The sequence below is a fragment of the Vanessa tameamea genome, chromosome 30 (assembly GCF_037043105.1).
Source record: "Vanessa tameamea isolate UH-Manoa-2023 chromosome 30, ilVanTame1 primary haplotype, whole genome shotgun sequence".
Classification (NCBI taxonomy): Eukaryota; Metazoa; Arthropoda; class Insecta; order Lepidoptera; family Nymphalidae; genus Vanessa; species Vanessa tameamea.
Window position 1 is genome coordinate 5,493,510 of NC_087338.1, and position 23,378 is coordinate 5,516,887.

General features: G+C 40.0%; 2 protein-coding genes across 4 annotated transcripts in view; one reads left to right on the forward strand and one right to left on the reverse strand.

Moving 5' to 3' along the window:
* Positions 1 to 23,378, forward strand: part of LOC113391727 (acetyl-CoA carboxylase) — an 85,270-nt gene that overhangs the window by 48,069 nt on the left and 13,823 nt on the right. For all 3 annotated transcript variants that reach the window (XM_026627786.2, XM_026627787.2, XM_064219990.1), the window contains 19 exons: positions 3,376 to 3,520; positions 3,911 to 4,020; positions 4,838 to 5,004; positions 5,216 to 5,427; positions 5,841 to 5,946; positions 6,213 to 6,350; positions 7,280 to 7,386; positions 7,793 to 7,929; positions 8,058 to 8,144; positions 8,914 to 8,996; positions 9,437 to 9,546; positions 9,772 to 9,900; positions 9,992 to 10,174; positions 19,576 to 19,715; positions 20,313 to 20,523; positions 21,118 to 21,210; positions 22,377 to 22,534; positions 22,632 to 22,812; positions 23,253 to 23,368. In XM_026627786.2, the coding sequence (XP_026483571.2) occupies positions 3,376 to 3,520; positions 3,911 to 4,020; positions 4,838 to 5,004; positions 5,216 to 5,427; positions 5,841 to 5,946; positions 6,213 to 6,350; positions 7,280 to 7,386; positions 7,793 to 7,929; positions 8,058 to 8,144; positions 8,914 to 8,996; positions 9,437 to 9,546; positions 9,772 to 9,900; positions 9,992 to 10,174; positions 19,576 to 19,715; positions 20,313 to 20,523; positions 21,118 to 21,210; positions 22,377 to 22,534; positions 22,632 to 22,812; positions 23,253 to 23,368 (2,613 nt within the window). The remainder of the gene's footprint in view (positions 1 to 3,375; positions 3,521 to 3,910; positions 4,021 to 4,837; positions 5,005 to 5,215; positions 5,428 to 5,840; positions 5,947 to 6,212; positions 6,351 to 7,279; positions 7,387 to 7,792; positions 7,930 to 8,057; positions 8,145 to 8,913; positions 8,997 to 9,436; positions 9,547 to 9,771; positions 9,901 to 9,991; positions 10,175 to 19,575; positions 19,716 to 20,312; positions 20,524 to 21,117; positions 21,211 to 22,376; positions 22,535 to 22,631; positions 22,813 to 23,252; positions 23,369 to 23,378) is intronic.
* Positions 11,672 to 23,324, reverse strand: LOC113391728 (odorant receptor 13a-like). The gene is made up of 9 exons (XM_026627788.2): positions 23,305 to 23,324; positions 17,091 to 17,194; positions 15,853 to 15,989; positions 14,861 to 15,384; positions 13,869 to 13,968; positions 13,383 to 13,478; positions 13,160 to 13,258; positions 12,528 to 12,587; positions 11,672 to 11,749 (listed from the first exon to the last, which is right to left on the reverse strand). Exons 1-9 carry the CDS (start codon positions 23,310 to 23,312, stop codon positions 11,705 to 11,707), a joined length of 1,173 nt encoding a protein of 390 aa, XP_026483573.2. The 5' UTR covers positions 23,313 to 23,324; the 3' UTR covers positions 11,672 to 11,704.

The following is a 23,378-nucleotide window of genomic DNA, read 5'->3' on the forward strand; positions in this document are numbered from 1 at the left end:
GTCTGGTCGAGTGTGAAAGAGTGTATGAGCATATGAGAGCATATGAGCCGAGATGGCACTCGTTACGGAGCTTCGTGGTTGGGCTTTGTGCACGCCTATCTGACTAAATACTCACACATCGTGTATTCCATGGCTAAATACTCAGTACGGTGTGTTTCGGTTTGAAGGTTGAGTTTTTTTTTTACGTTAGAGGTGGCAAACGAGCAGGAGGCTCACCTGATGGAAAGTGACTACCACCGCCCATGGACATCTGCAACACCGGGACTTGCAGGTGCGTTGCCGGCCTTTCAGGAAAGAGTACGCTCTTTTCTTGAAGGTTCCCAAGTCGTATCGGTTCGGAAAAACCGTCGGCGAATGCTGGTTCCACAGAGTGGTTGTGCGAGGCAGAAAATGTCTTAAAAATCGCGCTGTTGTGGATTTTCGGACATCTAGGTGGTGCGGGTGATATTTGGAATTTTGACGAGATGTCCGAAGGTGAAATTCAGCAGCCGGGATTAATCCGAACAATTCATCGGAACATTCCCCGTGATAAATTCTGTAGAAGATGCAGAGCGATCCAACATCTCTATGCAAAGCCAAGGGATCAAGCAGATCGGAAAGGGCTTGATCGTCGATAATTCGAGCCGCTCTACGTTGGATACGGTCAAATGGAAGGAGCTGGTACTGGGGAGAACCCGCCCAGAGGTGAGAGCAGTACTCCATGTGAGGCCGAATTTGCGCTTTGTAGAGTCTTGGACGATGAGCCGACGTGAAATACTGTCTTGCCTTGCTGAGCACACCGAGCTTTATGATGCCAATTTGGCTTTGCCTTCCAATTGACTGCGGAACTGAACCAGGCTCGAAATATCGACGCCAAGTATTCCGATACTAGTTGTGGCGATTAACGGAATGTTCTCGAATCGTGGAGATACGACAAATGGTGTTTTTTTAACAGTTAACACGCAAACTTGCGTTTTTTTGGGGTTGAAATGGACTAAGTTTAGTCGACCCCAGTTCGAGACTTTGTTTAACGAAGACTCGATTCGGTTCCGGTTTTCTTCGACTTTTCCCGAGAAATATTAGCACGGCCGGTGTATGAGGTGTCTACGGTGCTGTCGTCTGCATAGCAGTGAATGTTACTGATTTGCAACAAGTCATTGATATGCAGAAGAAACAGAGTGGGTTATAGAACGCAGCCTTGTGGAACACCAGCATTGATTAATTTTTGGTCGGAGCATGTACCGTCGACAACGACCTTGATGCTCCGATCTGCCAAAACGCTGGTAATCCAATTGCATAATTTCCCGGGAAGCCCATAGGAAGGAAGCTTCGAAAGAAGCGCTTTGTGCCAAACTTGGTCGAAGGCCTTCGCTATGTCCAGACTGGCTGCTAATGCCTCCCCCTTGCTCTCAACTGCTTCCGGCCATCTATGAGTAAGGTAAACTAGAAGATTACCGGTTGAGCGACCCCGAGGGAAACCGTACTGGCGGTCGCTAATCAGCTGGTATTCCTCTAGGTACCGCAGGAGCTGGCAGTTTATAATGGACTGCATTACCTTGGAGAACAAGGAGGTGATGGCTATAGGCCTATAATTGGACGGGTCTGAGCGGTTGCCCTTTTTAGGGATCGGATGCACCAAAGCAGTCTTCTAGGAGTTCGGGACGACGCCGAATGCATAGGATTGCCGGAAAAGACGCGTTAAGACCGGCGCCAACTCGGGATCACAAGTCCGTAGCACGATTGGAGGGATGCCATCGGGTCCACTCGACTTATGAATATCATCCTCATTTCATCATTCCGTCATTCAAGGAAACAAGTGCTTTACGAACTGCACTTTGCCGGAATTTAACCTCCGACATCGTGGTATCACACCGCGGGATTGTCGGTGGTGACTTTCCTCGGTCATCCAGAGTCGAGTTCGCCGCGAAGAGGGAGTCTAAAAGATCAGCTTTCTCCTTCGCTGTATGGGCCAAAGACTCACCGTCTCTGTGCAAAGATGGAAAAGAGGGCTGACAGAAATTCCCTAAGACAGCCTTAACGAGAGACTAGAACGCACGTGTTCCTGAAGGGGGGCGCACCAGTCTCTCGCCAATTCTGCCAATGTACTCTGTCTTCGCCTTAGCAATCACGTTTTTCAAGGATCTAGAGGCAGAGTTATATTCCTTTCTGAATGCGCTGGTATTTACATCACAAGACGCCGATGCGTTACCGTCTTGGTAGCGTTCCCATTTTCGACGTGACGCCGTTTTGCAGAAATGACCAAACCAGGGCTGGGAACTTGCCACCGATGGGGACTGCAGAATACGGAATGAACAGTTCCATACCCTGAAGTACCACATCGGCGACAGAGTCAGCAACAACGCTCGGATCATCCGGCGAGAAACAAACCTGCCCCCATGAGTAGGATGCAAAGAAGGACCGCATCCCATCCCAATCTGCTGACTTGTAGTGCCACACTCTGCGGCAGCCCACGAAACAAGATCGTGAGTACCGCGTAACCGGCACTGTACTCCAGACGAGACAGTGGTCCGACGAGCCCAGAGGTGGATCGACGATAACCTGGTAGCCATCCGGAAGGGAAGTCAGCAGAAGATCCAACAGGGAAAGTATATGATCCTCCACGTCTGGTATTCGCGTTGGCGAGGTGACCAGTTGTGTCAAATCATATGCTAAAGCGAAGTCGAGAACAGATCTACTCGCATGATCGGTAGTGCGTGATCCAAGCCATTCGGCATGGTGGGCATTAAAATCGTCAACTCAACCAGTCGGTCGGTTTCGGCATTACCGCTATGGGTCCTATAAAGGCACGCTGCCGAGGCGTCGAGAATTGGAGTTGAGTCCCTTTATGTTGCAGAAGTTCACAGTGTGGCTGGTAGGGGTTGCCTTATGATTCCTGCTCCGCTTGCCCCTAACAGTGGTGAGCGCAAAATTGCCCCCCCCCCAGAATTCGGAGGGCAGCCTGGGCATCCCTGCTCAGGTGGTGTATGTCCTGAGCATGGATGCCCAGAGAGGGATTCTCCACCGCAGCTGCTGATGGTACCCTCCTGGGATAATGAAACCAAATTCCGGGACTCTCACATACCGGACGAAACGCGGTAGCATAGCTACCACTTTACGCCGATTTTAAGTGTGAGAGTGGTACTTCCCCGGGCGTGCCGGCCCATTCGGCTGCAACCCGAAGGTATGTAGTGTAGCACTACCACATAAGGTTGAGTGAGCCAGTGTAACTAAAGGTACTAGAAATTTAACATAGTTCCCTAGGTTGCGCATTGCCCATTTAAGCGAAGTTTGATATTTCTTATAGCGCCAATGTTTAAAGACGGTGTTTAATTGCCCGTTAACGGGGTATTGTTTTATAAGACATTATTTAATATTTTTTTTCATTATCTTTTATAGAAATTTGGTAATCGCTCTTAAGGAATTGAGCATTCGTGGTGACTTCCGGACGACCGTCGAATATCTGATCACATTGCTGGAGACGCCTTCCTTCCAAGATAATAATATTGATACTAGCTGGCTGGATGCACTCATCGCTGAAAGGGTTAGTACTTTATATGTTATATGTGAATGGAAGGCATATTTAGAAAATATATTGTAAGTTAGGAAAATATTATGTTGTGGGTCTTTGTCTGTATGACTTGTCATACCCAACTGAGAAGGGACTGGAACGTATACTCTCACAGTATATTCTAGCTCCATGTTTCAATGGTAAGTGAGCCAGTGTGAATACACGTTCTGGAATATAACATCTGCCCTGATATTGTCCGCTGCGAATGTTAGGTGTAAGGAATGATCAAATACTTCTAAAAGTTCATCTAATAGTTGTGGTTGATTAATCGTGATTATAAGCTGGCTCAATGGACCATTTTCTAATTTAAATAATATCTAAGTGATTGTGTCTTTATCTTCTAAAGATATAAATGTTTTGCAGGTTCAAGGCGAGAAGCCAGACGTGATGTTGGGTGTCGTCTGCGGCTCAATACTCATAGCGGACAGCTTCATAACTGCGCACTTCCAGGAGTTCAAGAGTGCTTTGGAGAAGTAAGTTAAATCTTGAATTATAATCGACGTTTTAACACAATGGGACAGGAAACTTTGGTACTGAGACACCTTACGTTAATTTATATTACTTACATAATCAGCCTGTAAATTTCCCACTGCTGGGCTAAGGCCTCCTCTCCCGTTGAGGAGAAGGTATGGAGCATATTCCACCACGCTGCTCCAATGCGGGTTGGTGGAATACACATGTGGCAGAATTTCGTTGAAATTAGACACGTGCAGGTTTTCTCACGATGTTTTCCTTCACCGCCGAGCACGAGATGAATTATAAACAAATTAAGCACACGTAACTTCAGTGATGCCTGCCTGGGTTTGAACCCGAAATCATCGGTTAAGATGCACGCGTTTATATTACTTAGTTAATGTTTGTTCGTTGTAACTCCATTGTTTTAGAGAATTATGATTGTAGGGTTATTTAAATAGTTGGATTAATAACGAATCTAGAGAAACTTTGATACATTTATATATTATATACATAAAAATTAACATTAAGTCCTTAAATGTATACAAATATGAAATAAAAATTTCTAGAGAGTGGTTAATTTTAAAAGTATATTCAAGTGTAATTTTGGCAGTTAAACATACATACACACACAGATACACATACATACGTTTGTACAAACGAACACTCCAACAAATATATGAACATAGTCTGCTAAACTCTTTTCCCTTTTTGGCTAATCCCGGAGTAGGATAATTATTGTTCAGAAATTCTTTGTTGATGATCCTTCTCTTGATAACTGCTATAAACAATATTCTTTGACAAATTGTTGTACGAATATAATATCTTTGTCCACAGAGGTCAAATCCAAGGGTCGAGTCAGTTGTCCAACTGTGTTGATGTGGAATTGATCCACAGCGGACACAAATATAAGGTCCAAGCTACAAAATCCGGTCCAACTTCCTACTTCTTGTCAATGAACGGAAGCTTCAAGGAGTTAGAAGTGCATAAACTCACTGATGGCGGTTAGTAAATATATATTAAGTGTTTCTATGTAAAAGAACGTGAAATTCACGCTCAGTCACGTCGGTAGTCTAAATTGTCCTTTAAATTGGGTAAAACCTCAAAGCCCAGCGATCAACTCATACTGTCCGTTGCCCTTTCACGGCTAAACAAATGCTAAACCACCAAGGACGTATGAAGATTAGCATAAATAAAACTGGCATATAATTACAGGCACCCTGCTGTCCATCGACGGCGCCTCCTACACGACCTACTTGCGGGACGAAGTGGACAAGTACCGCATCGTCATCGGCAACCAGACGGTGGTGTTCGAGAAGGAGAAGGACCCGTCCAAGCTGCGAGCGCCGTCCGCCGGGAAGCTCATCAACACGCTGGTGGAGGACGGCGGCCACGTCGACAGGGGGCAGCCCTACGCCGAGATCGAGGTGCGCGGTCGGCGCGTCGGGGGGGGGGGGGGTCTGCGACTCGTGGTGGTATCGAACGGGCACTCGGGGTGAAAGAAAACATCGTGTATTCGCTCTCAAGAAGAAGTTCGGTTGTTCCGACTAATATTTTTGGTACAAAAGAACGAGATAGCAATATTTGTCTCGTTAATTCACTGCTATTAGAAACAACAGGCACAAGGGATATAATAATTTAGCTCCCAAGGTTGCTGGAGCTTTGGAGATGTAAGGAATAATTAATATTTCTTACGGCACTAGTGTCTATGGGGGTGGTGACCCCTTACCGTCACGTATTTGTCCCTTCGCTTAATATTTTATAAAAATGAAACATCTACCATCGGACAGTAGAGATGTATCACAATAACATAGTAACAACCTTCCTGTCCGGCCCGCAGGTGATGAAGATGGTGATGACGCTGTCGGCGCCCGAGGCGGGGCGCGTGACGTGGTCGCTGCGGCCCGGCGCCGTGCTGGACATGGGCACGCTCATGGGCACGCTGGGTCGGTACCCCCCACTCCCACTGTGGCTCTCGTCACTAGAGAGAACACGTCGAACATTTTACCAAAAATTTACCCTTCATATGACCTCTATTTAACTCAATTGCTCATTTCATAAAAATGAATTGAGGAATTTATATAATTCATTTAAAATTAAAATATATATGAATATAAAAATTATAGCTGATTGTAAAATCATTTAACTATTAGCCTATACGTGTTGATTGCGGTTGAGTTCGATTTTAATTTTCATTCATTCAACGTTTCAGAACTCGACGATCCGTCCCTTGTGACAACCGCTCAGCCTTACAAAGGACAGTTCCCGTTGGAGGATAACCCGCAACTATCAGAGAAACTGAATCACGCTCACAATAAATACAGGGCTATATTAGACAATACACTCGCTGGTGAGTTCTATGTCATAGTTAGGTAGCGTAGACATTTGTCTTGGACACGGATTATATTCAGACTAACGCCATTTCCAAATTATTGATTCGACTGTCGAGTTGACTTGTATTAATAGTATTTAACCACAAACAAGAGGAGACTGCATTATTGGACCTTAACGGCACTACTCAGATGAGATCCTAAATTAAGTCTGTTAATAATAGCAATGCCCTCATTTTAAGGAATTACTATTAATCTTAGAGCCGAGATGGCCCAGTGGTTAGAACGCGTGCATCTTAACCGATGATTTCGGGTTCAAACCCAGGCAGGCACCACTGAATTTACATGTGCTTAATTTGTGTTTATAATTCATCTCGTGCTCGGCGGTGAAGGAAAACATCGTGAGGGAACCTGCATGTGTCTAATTTCAACGAAATTCTGCCACGTGTGTATTCCACCAACCCGCATTGGAGCAGCGTGGTGGAATATGCTCCATACCTCCTCCTCAACGGGAGAGGAGGCCTTAGCCCAGCAGTGGGAAATTTACAGGCTGATTATGTTATGTTATATGTTACTATTAATCTTATTCATCCCTCCATTTTTAGATTAAAGCTTGCTTTAGGAGTGAGGATAACAATAGCCCAATGGGTTAGCATCGAACTTTCGACTTTTAATTGACATTTAAACTTAACACGTGAAGTAAAAGCGTGTTTTTCTTATACGCACTAAATTATGAATGTAAATGTGCAAGTAAGAAATTTGTAATTTGTGCACGGCCAAAATATATATCAAGTACTCAAACGTAGTATGTCTAAGTGATAGTAATTTTTTTCCTTGAAATAAAGGAACTTCAGAAATTCGACCTTAAAACAAAGATTTAGAGCGCATATTTCAATGAAGACATCTTACGTTGATTCTATATAGTCTTAATAATAATGTTATTTTATAGGTTATTGCCTCCCGGACCCGTACAACACGCCGAGGTTGCGAGAGGTCGTCGAGAAGTTCATGCAGAGTCTGCGAGATCCTTCGTTACCTCTACTTGAATTGCAAGAGGTTAATAACTTACGTTACACATAAGATTGTCACTATTACGTTAATTATGAAGGAAAATTGTTAGTTGAACCATTTTTTAGTAGGTGGTAGTACTTTGGGCAATCCCACCTGGGTAGATGTTCTACCGCCAAACAGCAATATTTAGTACTTTTCCGTTTCGGTGTTCCGATTTAAAGGGCGAGTGAGTCAGTGTAACTGTAGACGCAAGGGACATAACATCTTCCCGAGGTTGGGCGTGCATTGGCGGTATATGGAATTGCTTATATTTCTTTCAGAGCCAACGTCTACGGATGGTTGTTTTTACTTAAAATCACGTGGTCTATGTGTAAATGGCTGCCGTATGATGTATATTCGATTGAAATTACTTTAAAAAGGCACAGATTATAATCAAATTCTTTGCCTCCAGGTGCTGTCGTCCACGTCCGGCCGCATACCCCTCTCAGTGGAGAAGAAAGTCCGCAAGCTGATGGCGCTGTACGAGAGGAACATCACCAGTGTGTTGGCTCAGTTCCCCAGTCAACAAATTGCGAGCGTCATCGATCAGTGAGTTAAATCCTCCCGTTTAATTTATTTAATATTAAAAAAACAAATTTATTAAACTTTATATAATATATTAAATGTTTCTCCAACTTAAGTCTGTTTAAATTAAAGATGAACTTCGTTCGTTTCAGTCACGCAGCGTCGTTAGCGAAGAGAGCGGATCGCGACGTGTTCTTCATGAGCACACAAGCCTTGGTCGTCTTAGTGCAGAGATACAGGTGATTTCGGACTCAACGATATTTACAAGAACATCGTGTTAATCTATAAGTATTTAGAGACTAAACGTTTGCGGGTAGATGTTGACATTGGTGGTGGTGACCGGTGCTTACGCAGCAAACGTCCGAGAAAGGAGGTGGTCCGATAAGGACACCTCTAATGCCGTCAACATCTACCCGCAAACTTCAGGCTCGTGAACAAGACATTCGTAGATAATGTCGAAATATCGAGCTCCAGTAATATATATAACCATGTTAATTTAAAATCTTATATCGTGTAAATCGTCTTTTTGTACAGCGAGTAGGAAGAGTGACCTGGGAATTGGCTAATTAGTGGCTAGCTAGGATAAGATTTCATTTCAAATTGAGGGTAGGCGAGCTATGTAAGATTTCATTTAAAAATATTTCGTCAAACGTAATCAACGTTCGTGACGCCTTATGAACGGCGATCGTGAAATGTGAGTGTTCGGAAAATTTGAAGTTTATTTCGATACAAATAAATAACATTTTTTTTAATGAGTTTGTAAAAAATTTACATGTGTGGGCATCGTTATTAATCGTGCGTTTCGTTAGTGTTTGTTTTAAGGGGGGGGGGGGGGGGAGTTGTATTGTTTGAATATAAAACTTGTATCATTAAAAAAATCCTCGAAATGACTGTATTTTTATGAATTTATTTGGTTATTACTAGTGTGAAGGTGATTTATAAATGACAGATAATATTTTTTGTAAAATATGATAACATTATTTTTATTCTTAAACGCGTTGTCTATAGGAATGGTATCCGCGGACGCATGAAGGCAGCTGTTCACGATCTACTCAAGCAATATTATCAGGTCGAAAGTAATTTCCAATTGGGTAAGTCTAAATATACTTTATAACGATACTATTTCTGATATACAGAAAAACATTGATTATATTAAAAAAATATTTTTATTGTGTGCAAGCCCGTTTGGGTAGGTACGGGTAGTACCCTACGTATCTTATATTTCTCTTAAAGGCCAATGTCTGGGTAGTGGTGACCACTTACCATCAGGTGGCCCATTTGTCAGTCTGCTTCCCTATGCTATAAAAAGTATGAAACAATTTTTTTGCCCTTATTGGTTTAATTTTTTTTTTTTAATGACTGGTATTAGAATTGTCTACTAGGCGTCATTCAGAAGGTCCCATTGACTCATACGATACGATACTGAGTCACCGATATCTGTGGGATGGTATCGCCTATCGTAGTTCCCGGCAAAAGGTCGTATGTACGTTAGTAAAGTGTTGCGTAACCCGTGCGTCCCGCTCGTGCGCAGGCTCGTACGACAAGTGCGTGATGGCGCTGCGCGACCGCCACAAGGACGACATGCAGCCCGTCGCCAACATCATCTTCTCGCACAACCAGGTCGCCAAGAAGAACCTGCTGGTGAGTGCCTGCGCCCGCCCCTCGCTCCGGGACACCCATCTGTTTTGTCTTTTCTGTGCACACGGAAATGAACGCATAGAGCGTTCATGTGTGAACTCGATCTAATTTTGTATTTAACTAATTTCACTTTTTATTGTTATACTCTTTTTTATTGATAAATTATTTAATGATATTTATTGTGAGATAATGTCGTCAGGCTAAGTGTCCCTTGTTCTCGTGTGTTAGGTGACCATGCTGATCGACCACCTGTGGTCCAACGAGCCCGGGCTGACGGACGAGCTGGCGGCCACGCTCAACGAGCTCACGTCGCTGCACCGCGCCGAGCACAGCCGCGTGGCGCTGCGGGCGCGACAGGTGCGGCCGCGCTGCCGCCGGTGGCGGTGGTGGTGGTGGGGCGGTGGTAGCGCGGGGCGACAGCGCTGTGAACGCTCGTTGACTGTCGCAGGTGCTGATCGCTGCGCACCAGCCCGCGTACGAGCTGCGCCACAACCAGATGGAGTCCATCTTCCTGTCGGCGGTCGACATGTACGGCCACGACTTCCACCCCGAGAACCTCCAGAAGCTGATCCTCTCCGAGACGTCCATCTTCGACATACTGCACGACTTTTTCTACCACACGAACGCCGCGGTAAGCGAGATCACGTTTTATTGGGCGTTACATTCATTAATACGGACTGCGAAGGATGTCCAAAGGAATTAGTTTATGAGGATAAGTTAAGGATATTCTTGTAGGTTATTCAGGAATTCCAATTAAAAACTAAATTATATGAACTTCTGAGCAAAGGCTTCCCCTCGTCACGGTAGCAGGGGCGAGCGATCCCCTGAAGAGACGGAGCGGGTATCGCTGGTCTTTTAGTGGATATTTCGGTAAGCTGGGGCGCACCAGTCGTTTTCAGCACTCGGGGAAACGATTAAGAGCGTTTTTCCAGCGAAAAAAGGGTTTCCTCTGTGTAATGTTCTTTATTTGGTTTTTGTCTTCTGGTTGGAAACAAAACTTTCTTTACTACTGCAAGATATATGCGTGCGGAGCGAGGTTTTAGCGAAATTTCAACGTGTACGTTTAATAAAGTTTTTAGCAAACATAGTAAACTAGTTATCGTCCGCGGCGTCGCTCGCGTTCTAGGAGTACTCATGAGGTGTTGGGTATAAAAAATAAGCCGTTGTCCTTGCGGTTACAGCTCGCTTCATATCAAACACATCCGAGTTACTTTAGCGTTTGTAACATTATTGTAGATATAGTAACTAGAAATTAAACAATTCATTTCAATATTTATTTTTATTAATACAATAGCTCAACCAGATACAAGTATGACCGTCCCTCTCTCGCCACAGTTTATTGGGAATATCGCTGTCCCTCTCTTTCTCGCTCCGGGGCTGTCAGGCTGCAGTTTAATGTTGAACTACGTATCGAATACATCGGAAATGTGTAACTTACTATTGAATGGCCGTTTCATTGAATAAAAATAGCAAATGCATAATTATATATATATATATATATATATTTTATATTAAGTACGTCTGTAGGTGTGTGCTAAACATATTCAGGCTGGTTATACGGACCGAGTTTTTATTAATTTAGTTTATATTCTTATGGTTTCGACCATACATTTACTTTGTGCATGCCCCTTTGGGTAGGCACCACCCCCTTATTAGGTATTCTGCCGCCAAATAGCAAAACTTAGTATTTTTGTGTGCCGGTGTGAAGGCTGAGTGATCTAGTGTAACTACAAGCACAAGGGACATAATATCATGGGTACGCCACTCCGAAGTCCCGGGTTCGATGTAGATAAAGTTCATTAGTTTTCTATGTTGTCCCGGGTCGGGGTGTGTGTGGTGCCGTCGTTACTTCTGATTTTCCATAACACGAGTGCTCTAGCTACTTACATTGGGATCAGAGTAATGTATGTGATGTAGTCCAATATTTATTTATTTATCTTAGTTCCCAAGATTGGTGGTGCATTGGTGGTGTAAGGAATGATTAATATTTCATACAGCGCCAATATCTATGAGAGGTGGTGACCACTTACCATCAGATGGTATATTTACCCGTCCGCCTACATATTCTATAAATAAATAAAAATAATGTTAAGCTATACAGAATTACCGCAATATAAATACACTTAATACTATATAAAATTCATGTGCTCTAATAGTTTTTCTAAGATCGTAGTAATGTGTACATGGAATACGAAGAGTTCAGTATCTGTAACAATAAGACAATTAAAATATTTTACTCGGTAACTTCCATACACCGAATCAGTTAGAACTGCACTTAATTTAGATATAAAGTCTGTTGGACAATGCAATGTCATTCTGGCAGATCCAACGTCAAATCTCGCAAAAATGTTGTTCAAATTAAGTCATAGACCTGTGATTGATTAAGATAGTTTTAAGTTTGATAAATATTATTTTTGTATGCTCCTAAGAATCCTCAACCAGGGCGGCTTGTTCGCTCATGCGAAAAAGCTCTATAATAAAAAAAAAACTTCCATACACAAACAATCAATAATTATTTAAAATAAGTGATGCTGTTAAATTCGTTTGATCAACTGCGCAGTACGTATAACGCGAATAGTAGCAATACCCATATTGTTATTAATTCCTTAATTAAATTGTATTAATTAAGGAATTACTAATATTCCTACATATCCCTCCTATTAGGCTTGTCACTTGTGTTAGGATTGCCGACAATAGCCCAAGGGATCAGGGTCGATCCTGACCCCTTGGCAAGAAACTCAGTATTAACCCCTTTTTCAATATTTGAAATACCACATTGGCCACACTGGTTGGCCGTATTCAAAATTGTTAAGGAGGACATGTTCTAGTCATTTTCTTTTTTGGCACGTTTTATTTTTAAGTGATCTATTGTCATATAGTAAATCTATTCGCCCATACCCCCCCCCCCCCTCGGACCCCTTCTCTCATATTCTTTACGCTTATTTTTGTTATTGATATTAATTATATATACTAAATTAACTTACGGTTACAAATAAATCCATGTCGAATATCAATATATTAAACGCTGTTATCTCGATGGGTATCTGTAAATAATATGAATACTATAGTTCATCCCATGAGTCGAACGCCAAGGATGAATCATGGATATACGATATTGGAAATACTCCAAATATGTTAAAAAGGGAATATATTATTATAATGTATTGTATTATAATAATATATATATTCCCAAACTATTCATCCGACGATGATACCTTCGCGTAAGCGTGCCCCCCCCCCCCCAAAAAGCAACACTTATAACACTTATCCTAGAAACCCTTGAGTTTAAAAAAGAAAGAAATGTTTATTTCGGACACGGCACAATTATAAAAAGTATATAAAAATTAAATAAAGAATATACTACTTAATCTACAAAAAAAAAAAAACACAAAAAGAGGAAGGAAATACAAGAAAAGAGATTTGGTAAGCAATGATAGTAATCGTGTGCCAAACAGGTGCACCATTCAGCTTCCAAGTGGGGTTCCAAAAACCAACGCTGGTTTTCAATGGTACCTTATGCTAGCGTAGCTAGTTAACATATATTTTTATTAGTTGAATCATCACCAATAACAGATGGTATTTTTTTTTTTTAAAGAAAGTAATTGTTAAATAATACCTGGCCCCTAGCGATCATGAATAGTAGAGTTTTTCGGATTCTATTCGAAGGTATGGTCTCCCATCCCGAGCAGTATATTAATGTAGCAGTTTCCATGGACTGAAATAATAAACGAATTTATAAATTAGGGCTTCGTGTCTTGTCTGTGTTGGTAACGCCCACTCGCCCACTCGTCCACTCGTTGAGGACTTAGGTACTCTTTATACTAAAAATGTATATTTACCATATGCTTAAGTTTAGCTGAATACCGACACGGTAGGTATATATGTATGACTGTTCCAGTCATGAAAATGATGTACCGAAGATCCAAACCGTAACCCTGGAAGTGACAAAAATTATAGAAATATTATAATTACTTTAACTGGTTATTTGATATAGACAGATGTAAAGATGACGGTTTTTCTTATGTATAAAGTAGGCAGATGAGCAAATGAGGCACCTCATCTTAAGTGGATCCACTTAGAAATTGGCGCTGTAAGAAATATTAACCATTCTTTAAATCGCCAATACGCGACCAACCTTGGCAACAAAGATGTTATGTCCTTTGTCCTTGTAGTTACACTAGTTCACTCAGCCTTCAAACCCGAACACAAAAATACTAAGTATAGTGGGCTACCTGACGGTAAGTGGTAACGACTTACCATCAGGCGGCCCAATTGCCCGTCCGACTACCTATATCTTCAAAAAAATCTATTGCTCTACAGCTTACCTCTGTTATGTGGTACATACAAGTTCCAATTTGTATCATTGTAGCGATTAAAATGATGCCGAGCCAAATATTGAAGGTAGCCTGGACTAAATCTACGTATCTAAAACAGGTGAATTATGATTAAATAGGACACGACCCTAAACCATACGGTTGTCCCATAAATACTAGGAAAAAGAGAAGAATTAACAGTTGTTGGATTCGGGTTGGAAATTCAGGCAAGCAACACTATCGTACGTGCGAGCAAAGGGGCCACCCGATGGTAAGTGGTCACCACCGCCCATAGGCAATAGCGTTGTAAGAAATGTTAACCATTCCTTACATCACCAATGCGCCACCAAACTTGGGAACTAAGATGTTACGTCCCTTGTGCCTGTAGTAACTCTGGCTCACTTACCCTTCAAACCGGAACACAACAACAATGAGTACTGCTGTTTGGCGGTAGAATATCTGATGAGTGGGTGGTACCTACCCAGACGGGCTTGCACAAAGCCCTACCACCAAGTAAATGATGATGTTGTCAAGTATCCTGCATGTTTCAGATTATATTCTGAAAGTTCTGACATGACGGAGGTCGATGCTTGGTATCATTTCGTCCTTTAATTATTTGGCATATATTATTTAATTTAAAATATACTTTATTCAAGTAGGTATTTACAAGTAGTTTTGAATTTCCATTTTACAGAACGGTATCACATGTAAAGCCATAATCGGTTCGGAATGTAGATTCTTCCGAGAACAACCGAAACATTTCCAAGATTTGAAAGAAAAAAATGTCAGTTAAATATAATTACATATATTAAATATAACCTGCTTGAAAGTCAAGAAGTAAGATCTCACACTTGTGTCTCCAAATTAAACTAACGTGAAGAAGTTCTCACTCTTGTCGGTTCTTCTCTGAATCATACCCAACCTGTGATATATTTACATTCATACGAATCCAAAAGTGATCTTGCTTATAGAGTTAAATTGGTATATATATGTATTTATATTACCTCTTCAGTTTATTCTGTTCTCGAATAACATCAACAATTCTATCATGGATATCCATCTCGGTAGCTGCTCTCAACGCGTCTTCAACCGCCTTACAATACAACTCCATTTTCAAGCAAGCATGGTTGATGCATAGTCCAAAAAATCCATCGTACCCGGTAAAGTTTATGACGTATAGTAAACAGGCGTATAACATGTAAACGAACATTACTTCGAAGGTCGGCGAATCGAACCTCGCCTCTGGTTCCATAAATGGTATGATCAGGTCGTGTACCATGTGCTTGGTGGGTTCCGATTTGAAAAGGAAGTTGTATATGTTCAACGTAACAGCCATAAACGGAAATGTCATGACACAAGTTATAACGGTGACGGCCCAGCACTTCTCGCTGTATAACAAATTGTTGGATATGCTCTTGTTGATGATACTCTTGTAACTCGAGGGTAGGCTGTTATAGGATGCATAGTCGTTGTCGATCTCGTCAACGAGTCCCTTCGCGGGTGTCTTCTTGTAGTACATGATGAACATCTGATGGGGTAATGGTCAGTTTTTAGTAGCCATTTCATGTTCATTGATTGAGTTTGACACCAACGTTTGTCGCTATTTGACAAATGTTTGTTTACGAATTGATTTTACGAACTCGTTTTATGGGATTGTTTGTTACCTACTTCGTGCTCATTGATTAATATTTCTTTCAGTGTTATGTAATGAATCGTGGTGACGTTAAGATATTGTATAACGATATACTAAACATGAATTTTAGTCAGACGAGGAATATCGATTAAAGTACATAATTATATTGATCTATTCGATATATCTATTTATGTTGTCTTATGTTGTCTGAAATATAGATGTTTATCTAGATCAGATAGTCTCGATGTTATGTTAATTAGATTAAGTTTAATCAATAATTATATGTCTAGGGTTCTAATTAGGCACTGTAAATGAAATTACTTTATTTATTTCTTTTTTAATTGATTTATGAATTATGCTTACCTTGAATATACCCCCGAGAAACGGTCCAACGACAGTGGTATGTCTGATGATGTTGATGATGTCACGTCGCTTCCAGCAATCGTATATATCGATGAATATCATTATCGAGAAAGGTACTACACTAATTAGGACAAGCACTGGAAATAAAATAGGAAACTGGGTACTGTAATGAAAGTTTGCTTTGACTCATAGTTTATTGGCAAAACTGAATTCTATTTAGTACGTAATAACGTTTAAATTTATAAAACTGAGCTAAACTACATAAGTCCAATTAAACTTTTGCCATACTTGGATCAGCCTATAATAAGCTTGATATCTTCTCCTTAATAAGATAGAATATGTTAGTCCACCAAATCAGATCAAAATATTCTTTATTCAAGTAGGCTTTTACAAGCACTTTTGAATCGTCATTTAACAAACTATTCAAAGTAAAGCTACCACCGGTTCGGAATGTAGATTCTACCGAGAAGAATCGGCAAGAAACGCAATAGTTACTCTTTTTCAACATCTAAGAATACAGTCATGTTAGTTAAATACAATTATATATGTATGTCATGTCTCCTGCCTGGAAGTCAATAAGCATTAACTCCACGCTTTTTTATCATCAATGTAATCTTGTATCGAATAATATGCCTTCTTTACCAATGTATTTTTTACAAATGACTGGAATCTATAAAACGGCAAAGTTAAAAATGTCTGCGGAATTTTATCATAGAAACGGATATCTTGCCCCAAGAATGATATATTGACTTCGGAAACTTGGCGTTCTAAGCTTATCCTTACTTCTTGTGAATGTGAATATGAAACGACCAATGGAACATTTATTGTCTGTTAATTTTTTGCTTTGTAAATGTAATTATTATCATTGTTACCGAATCGCTTTGTTTAAAATAACTCGTGGCCGTCCAATGGTCTAATACGACCACAATAATTACAGAGATTTTTGCGAATAATTTTCTTCTCTTCCAAAAATCTGATTGACAAATAATGACGGCAAAAGTTCAAGATCGTTTTGTCTTTACTTTTTTAAATGTAGATTTACAATTCTTATAAAAGCACTAGTCTCTATTATCTTCATTCAAATGCCATACAATCTGTTATTTGCAAGCCAATGGTGACCTCTGAATTACCCGTAGACTGGTATTTTACTATCCTTAACCGTAACGGGACATTAATCAATGGATCAATACTTGATGACCAGTTAAATATAGAATATAAAATAGTGAAACGATACTTACATATACCGACTAGACGTCGCGTCTCCGTCTTCGGGTTCGGGTATATTAACCCGACTCCCATCACGAAAGGTATAATCTTGTACGTGTCAACGAAAGTCGTGTAAATCACCTCTATAAAATTATATAATTTTATATATTGTTCTCTAGTTGTCGTTCGCGGTTTCGCTTGTGAAGGTCGATATTCATGTGTTTGGTATAAAAAAGTCTATGTCCTTCCTTGTAGTTCAAGCTCGCTTCATACCAAATTTCATCAAATTCGGTTTAGTTGTTTGACCGTGGAAGAGCATAGACGGATATACAGACATACAGAGTTACTTTCGCATTTATTTTACGTAGCTTATAATATTAGTATAGACTTTATGTTTTTTAGAGGAGATCTAAAGTTTTGGTTTACGTGTCATTAGAACTCTGGTTATATATTATCATTAGCGTGAGAGGTTTTGGGCAGTATTTATGGGTTTAACCACGAACCAGGCAAAACCAGCCGATAGCTTTTATACGTGCCGATCTGGGGGTTTGAACCAAGGACCTCGCATTATCAGCTAGCTGCTAGAGCAACTATGAACGCAAAATGAAAGCAAATATGAACTTGATTTTATAACAATAGATAGGTATTTTTTTTGGGGATTTTTTTGGTAAAAGTTTCAGAAACGATCCTTAGCTGTTATTACCTTTATTATTTTTCTTGCTGCTTTTGTGGTCGTCCATCTTGTAAAGTTTCTAATGGATTATAAAGATCACGTATCTAACCAGCCTTTTATTCAATTGCTCATATACAGCAGGGTGTTCAGAAATTCTGTGTAGGATTTTATATACGAAAAAAATGTCTGTTTTACAGGAACTTTAATCCATTCCAAATATTTTCTCCAATTAATCTAACAGTAAAACTTGTGTCAGAAATGACACTATAGCAGCTCTAATGGTCAGGATTCAATTACTGTAATTCACATCACGATACAGATAGATAAGGCCGTTGAACTATTGACGTTTTAAGTTTTGTTATGTCAAAGATATTTTATATTTCCGCTGATTTTTGCAGCTTAAATCGTAGGCGACATTTTGATCAAGAAATTCGTCATGAAGTTTTTCATGTTATACTTTCAATTATGATCACTCTCAACACAATTAAATTTGATCTTGCGTTTGCCACCTAATACATTGGCCGATATAGCATTGATTCAAAGATATTTCTCAAAAAAACTTATTGCATCAAATAGTATTCTGTTAGGCACCGTAAGTGTTTTCTGCTTAAAATGTATTTTAATTAATCTCGTGTATCAGATGAATGGATAGAGTAAGGAATGAGTACATAAGAGGTAGTTTGAAAGTGGCACCGGTAACCGAGAAGTTATCTGGAAACCGGCCGTCTTGGTATGGGCATGTTATGCGGAGGAATGAGGACCATGTTGTGAGAAAGGTTTTGAGAATGGATGTGGATGGATATAGAGGGAGGGGACGACCAAAGAAACGATGGATGGATTGTGTGAAAGACGATATGGTTAGAAAGAACGTTACTTGTGAGATGACGTCCGACAGAGAAGTATGGAAGAAGAAGACATGCTGCGCCGACACCAAGTAAAATTGGGATAAGGGCAGGAGGAGGATGATGATCGTGTATCAGATGAAATTTTGCCTCGTTAAAGCTTGGTGAAATAAGCTCTCAAAATGTGTGAACGCCTTCGTCCAGCAGTGTAACATTTGCAGTACTGTTACCAACTTGTGTGAAATAAATCGCTACAAAGATTCGGCTTGGTCGTTCGTGGCATCCTTGATAATGCCTCGGGCAATACAAGTAATGTGTAAAACCACATCGTATTCAAAGGAATCGTTGCGATTACATTACAATAGATAATATCTCATTTAATATTAAATTAGCAATTAGTGTTTGAGCTTTATAATAGAAATTATTTAATGATAAAATAGTTGTCATAACCTTTCGATGTAATAAATCAAACGGAATAAAATATCTTAATGAATTAAGTTCTTATTAAGTTGAATTATGCTTAGCTTATTAAAAGTAATTAGGAACTAGTTTCTGCACGTGGCTTTAGCCGCGTGTGATGCGGGGGAGGTGGGGGGGGGGGCGGTCACAATTTGAATGCTAAATTTCATTATGATCACTTGAGTAATTAAGATGTTAAGTGTAACTTTTTAAAAGAACTAACTCAATTTTAATAAAAATTATTATATTTTCCAGGACATATGAATCTAATTTATGGCTAAATGCATTCTCTCATATGCTGTTATAGTATGTTGTAGTCAGATTATGATATATTATGGAATACCTAAGAGCTACTTATCCATTCAAAATGTAATATCCCATATAATTTTGAATATACCAGAATACTGAAATATTCTTCCATCTAACAAATAAAACATGACATTTTGAGCTGGGGATTATTTTCACAGAATTCAAAGACTTTTCCGTCACTGGACAATTCGTTGTAACAGTATGGTAGTATTATATATTTACATTATCCTACAGGTATGCAACGCAGCGTTGGAAGTATACGTTCGTCGCGCGTACACGTCCTACGATATCACGTGCCTGCAGCATTTGGCGCTGTCCGGCGAACTGGGGGTCGTTCATTTCCAATTCGTACTGCCGACTGGTCATCCGAATAGGTTTGTGAAGTTTTCTGTACCTTCGAACCAAATAATATATTACAAGTCAACGGTTTACCTTCGAAAGATCAATAAATTGATTAATTGATTCTATGAGCTAACCTAACCTACACGGTTGGTTGCCTGGAAGAGATCGCTAGGTAGCGATGAGGTCGTCAAAATTGTACGACTCTTTTATTTACACTGGATCCGTGTTGTATTTATTTATTTTCTCTGTGTGTGTGTGTACAATAAAGTAAAAAGTAAAGTAAATTTATGTATGTTAAAACGTCTTTACAAGAATACATATAAAATTATGTACAGTCAATACAAAAATGTATTTTTCTTTTCAATCTTTATAAATTTTGTCGATTGTTTCTGGGAGTTGGAATATTTCTGCGAAACACAGTTCAATTTAATTCGGTGTCGATACCGAATAGATTTTCCGTCTATATATTTTTAGATAGTTCTTAATCGGTATGTAATATTTCTGTAAAATATATGTTACTATATTCGAAACATCAGCAAAAATCATCCTTTTAGTCTAAGAATGTTGATATTTTAAATAATGTAAATGAAAACGAATAAATATTTATATGTATAAATGTTCGTTACCAGAATACCAATAAGTCAGTCGGAGATCGAGTTGGCGTCAGCCCAAGATCAGGAAGGCGTTCCCGCGGAGCTGTCCACGGCCGCGATGAGGAAGTGCCACCACCGCACCGGGGCGCTGGCCGCCTTCGACTCGTTCGAGCAGTTTGTGGAGTACGCGGACGAGCTGCTGGACCTCGTGCACGACTTTGCCAGCTCAGCCACTGTCAGGAAAGAGGTGAATTTGATAGAACTTTGAATTTAATGACACCGCCTACCAAATATATACCTACATCCACGGGGAATGTAGTTTAATTATAAAAAAAAAAAAAAACTACAGACAAGGGACATAACATCTTAGTTCCCAAGGTTGGTGGCGTATTGGTGATGTAAAGAATGGTAAATATTTCTTACAGCGCCTTTGTCTATGGGCGGTGGTGACCATTCATCATCAGGTGGCCCATCATCAATCTTTATTACACTTAACAAAGAGTAAACCTATTTATTAATTTAATAAAATAAAGAAAAGATCTTTATTATCTGTGCAACAGCCGCTAAGATAATTAATGCTTATGGTGTATCATTTCTAAATATGTCCTTAGTGACAATCAAGTTTCAAACCTTTATGCAATGTTGTTAGAAATAATTTAATGTTGGATAAGAGTAACCACTGAGTTTCTTGTCTGTTCTTCTCGGTAAAATCTACATTCTGATGGTAGATTTGGGTTCGATACAGTTCTCTAAAGTGACGATTGAAGAGTACTAGTAAAAGCCTACCTGAATAAAATACATATATTTAGATTTATTTATTTATGATGATATTTTGTTGTAGGATTTACAAGCGTTGCAAGATGGCAGTGAAAATAGGGACAGCACAAGTATCAACGTTGGGCACGATCTGAAGCCGAACGTCGAGGAGGAAGTGGTGAGTACCGGGCTGTTCTAATACGCGAACAGCTGATTAATCGTGGTTTTTTTTTTTTTCGAATCTATTTTTTTTTTGGGACTTTTTAGCGACAAAGCTAAATGTCAGTCCCATCGTTCCCTTAGTAACAATTCCACCACCAACAACAATAAGAATAAACTATTAATCACAACTTATTTTAACTTAAACTGGTAAATCATTTTTGCTATATCCGAGTCGGGTATAGACAGTGCGCTTTGAAAAAACGCCAACTTCCCATAAATTTACATTAAAACGTCGCATCAACTCCTGTCTCGTGGCTGCATTTCGGGCACATTCCACTAGGAAATGATGTATGTCATCTTCTATCCCACATAAATCACAGTTTGGAGAATTTAGCTTCTTCATTAAAAATCGAAATTTAATTAATCGTGGTTGAAATAAATATATCTTCACAAGTAATCTTTCGGTAGTAAAATAATAATAATAAACTTGGCCTATGAAAAAATTTGTAAGGTCATGTCAAAAGAACGTTTATGAATAAGGTACGTTACTCAATAAAAGATTACGTTAAAGATAAAAAAGCGTGGATTTAGTATTTGTTGATTTCTAGGCAGGATATATACATATATATATACATATATATATATATATATATATTTAATTTTACCTTGTTGATGTACTCTATAATTTAATTGGTAGAAAAGAGTAACTATTGAGTTTCTTGCGGGTTCTTCTCGGTAGAATCTACTTTTAGAACCGGTGGTAGCTTCATTTAATTCTATTTATTGTATACATATGTATACTTGAATAAGATTATTTTGATTGATTGACTAATTTTGTATTTATTACCATAATGAGTCCGTCGTTGTTGAAGTGAGAATTGGGAATATGCGTGTAATTCTAAAAAGGGTTCAATATTTTTTTTCTTAAACTTTATTGCCTCAGAATTATGTCCATATTAATTTATTTTAATTAAAGCTTTTTTATAATGAAAATTATTATTAAAAAGTGCCAAAAATAAGTGCGCAATTGAAAGCAGTCGAAACGCAACGCCATTGGCCCGATCGAACGTGACGTCACAGTCTCCAGGCACGTCCACATCGCAGAGCACAATACTAATCGGTCTGCTGATGCAAATGTGTTTTCTATATAAGTAATCGCATAAACATAACCGCGTCCCGCAGCCGCTGGAGCCGATCCACATCCTGATGATCGGCGTGCGCGACGGCGGCGAGAGCGACGACGGCGCCGTGTCGCGGCGCTTCGGGCACTTCTGCCGCGTGCACGCGCGCGAGCTGGCGCTCAAGCGCATCCGCCGCATCACCTTCATGCTGCTCATCAGGTAAGCCCGCCCGCGGCTGCTTCTGCTGACTGTGGCTGTGGCTGTGGCTGTGGGTGGATTCATACGAACTGTTTAATATCGCATAAAATGTTCGCAGGCGTCAGTTCCCCAAGTTCTTCACGTACCGGGCGCGTAACGATTTCAAGGAGGACACGATCTATCGTCACTTGGAGCCGGCGTCCGCGTTCCAGCTGGAACTTTACCGGATGAGGAGCTACGACCTGGAGGCTCTGCCGACCAGCAACCAAAAGATGCACCTGTATCTGGGGAAAGCCAAGGTATATATCATCAGCTAGTAATAAAATTATAACTGATAAGTACCATCAGTGGCACCATCGATGTAACTACAGGTCAAAGAACATCATTCCCAAGGTTGGTGGCGATTTGCCGTAGTAAGGGATGATTATAATTTCTTACAGCGCTACATGTTAGTTAGTAGTTTAGTCATGTTCGCTTATTTGCAGTCTGGAGAAAAAGAGAAACTACTGAGTTTCTTTACAATTCTCGGTAGAATCTACATTATGAGGCGGTAGTTGCATTTGCTAATATTCAATTTAATCCTGTAGTATGACGATTCAAAAGTTCTTACAAGCCCAAATGAAGTATATAATTTTACAAAATGTGAAAATCATCCGTATTCGAATTCAACGCTCAACAGTAAAATCGTTCGAGCTCTCGAATGAATAGAATTATTAATCAAAAATATTATCATCTGTAGGTCAAGAAAGGCCAAGAGGTTACCGACTTCAGGTTCTTCATACGTTCCATCATCAGGCATCAGGACCTCATCACCAAGGAGGCGTCCTTCGAATATCTACAGAACGAGGGGGAGAGGTAACTGTTT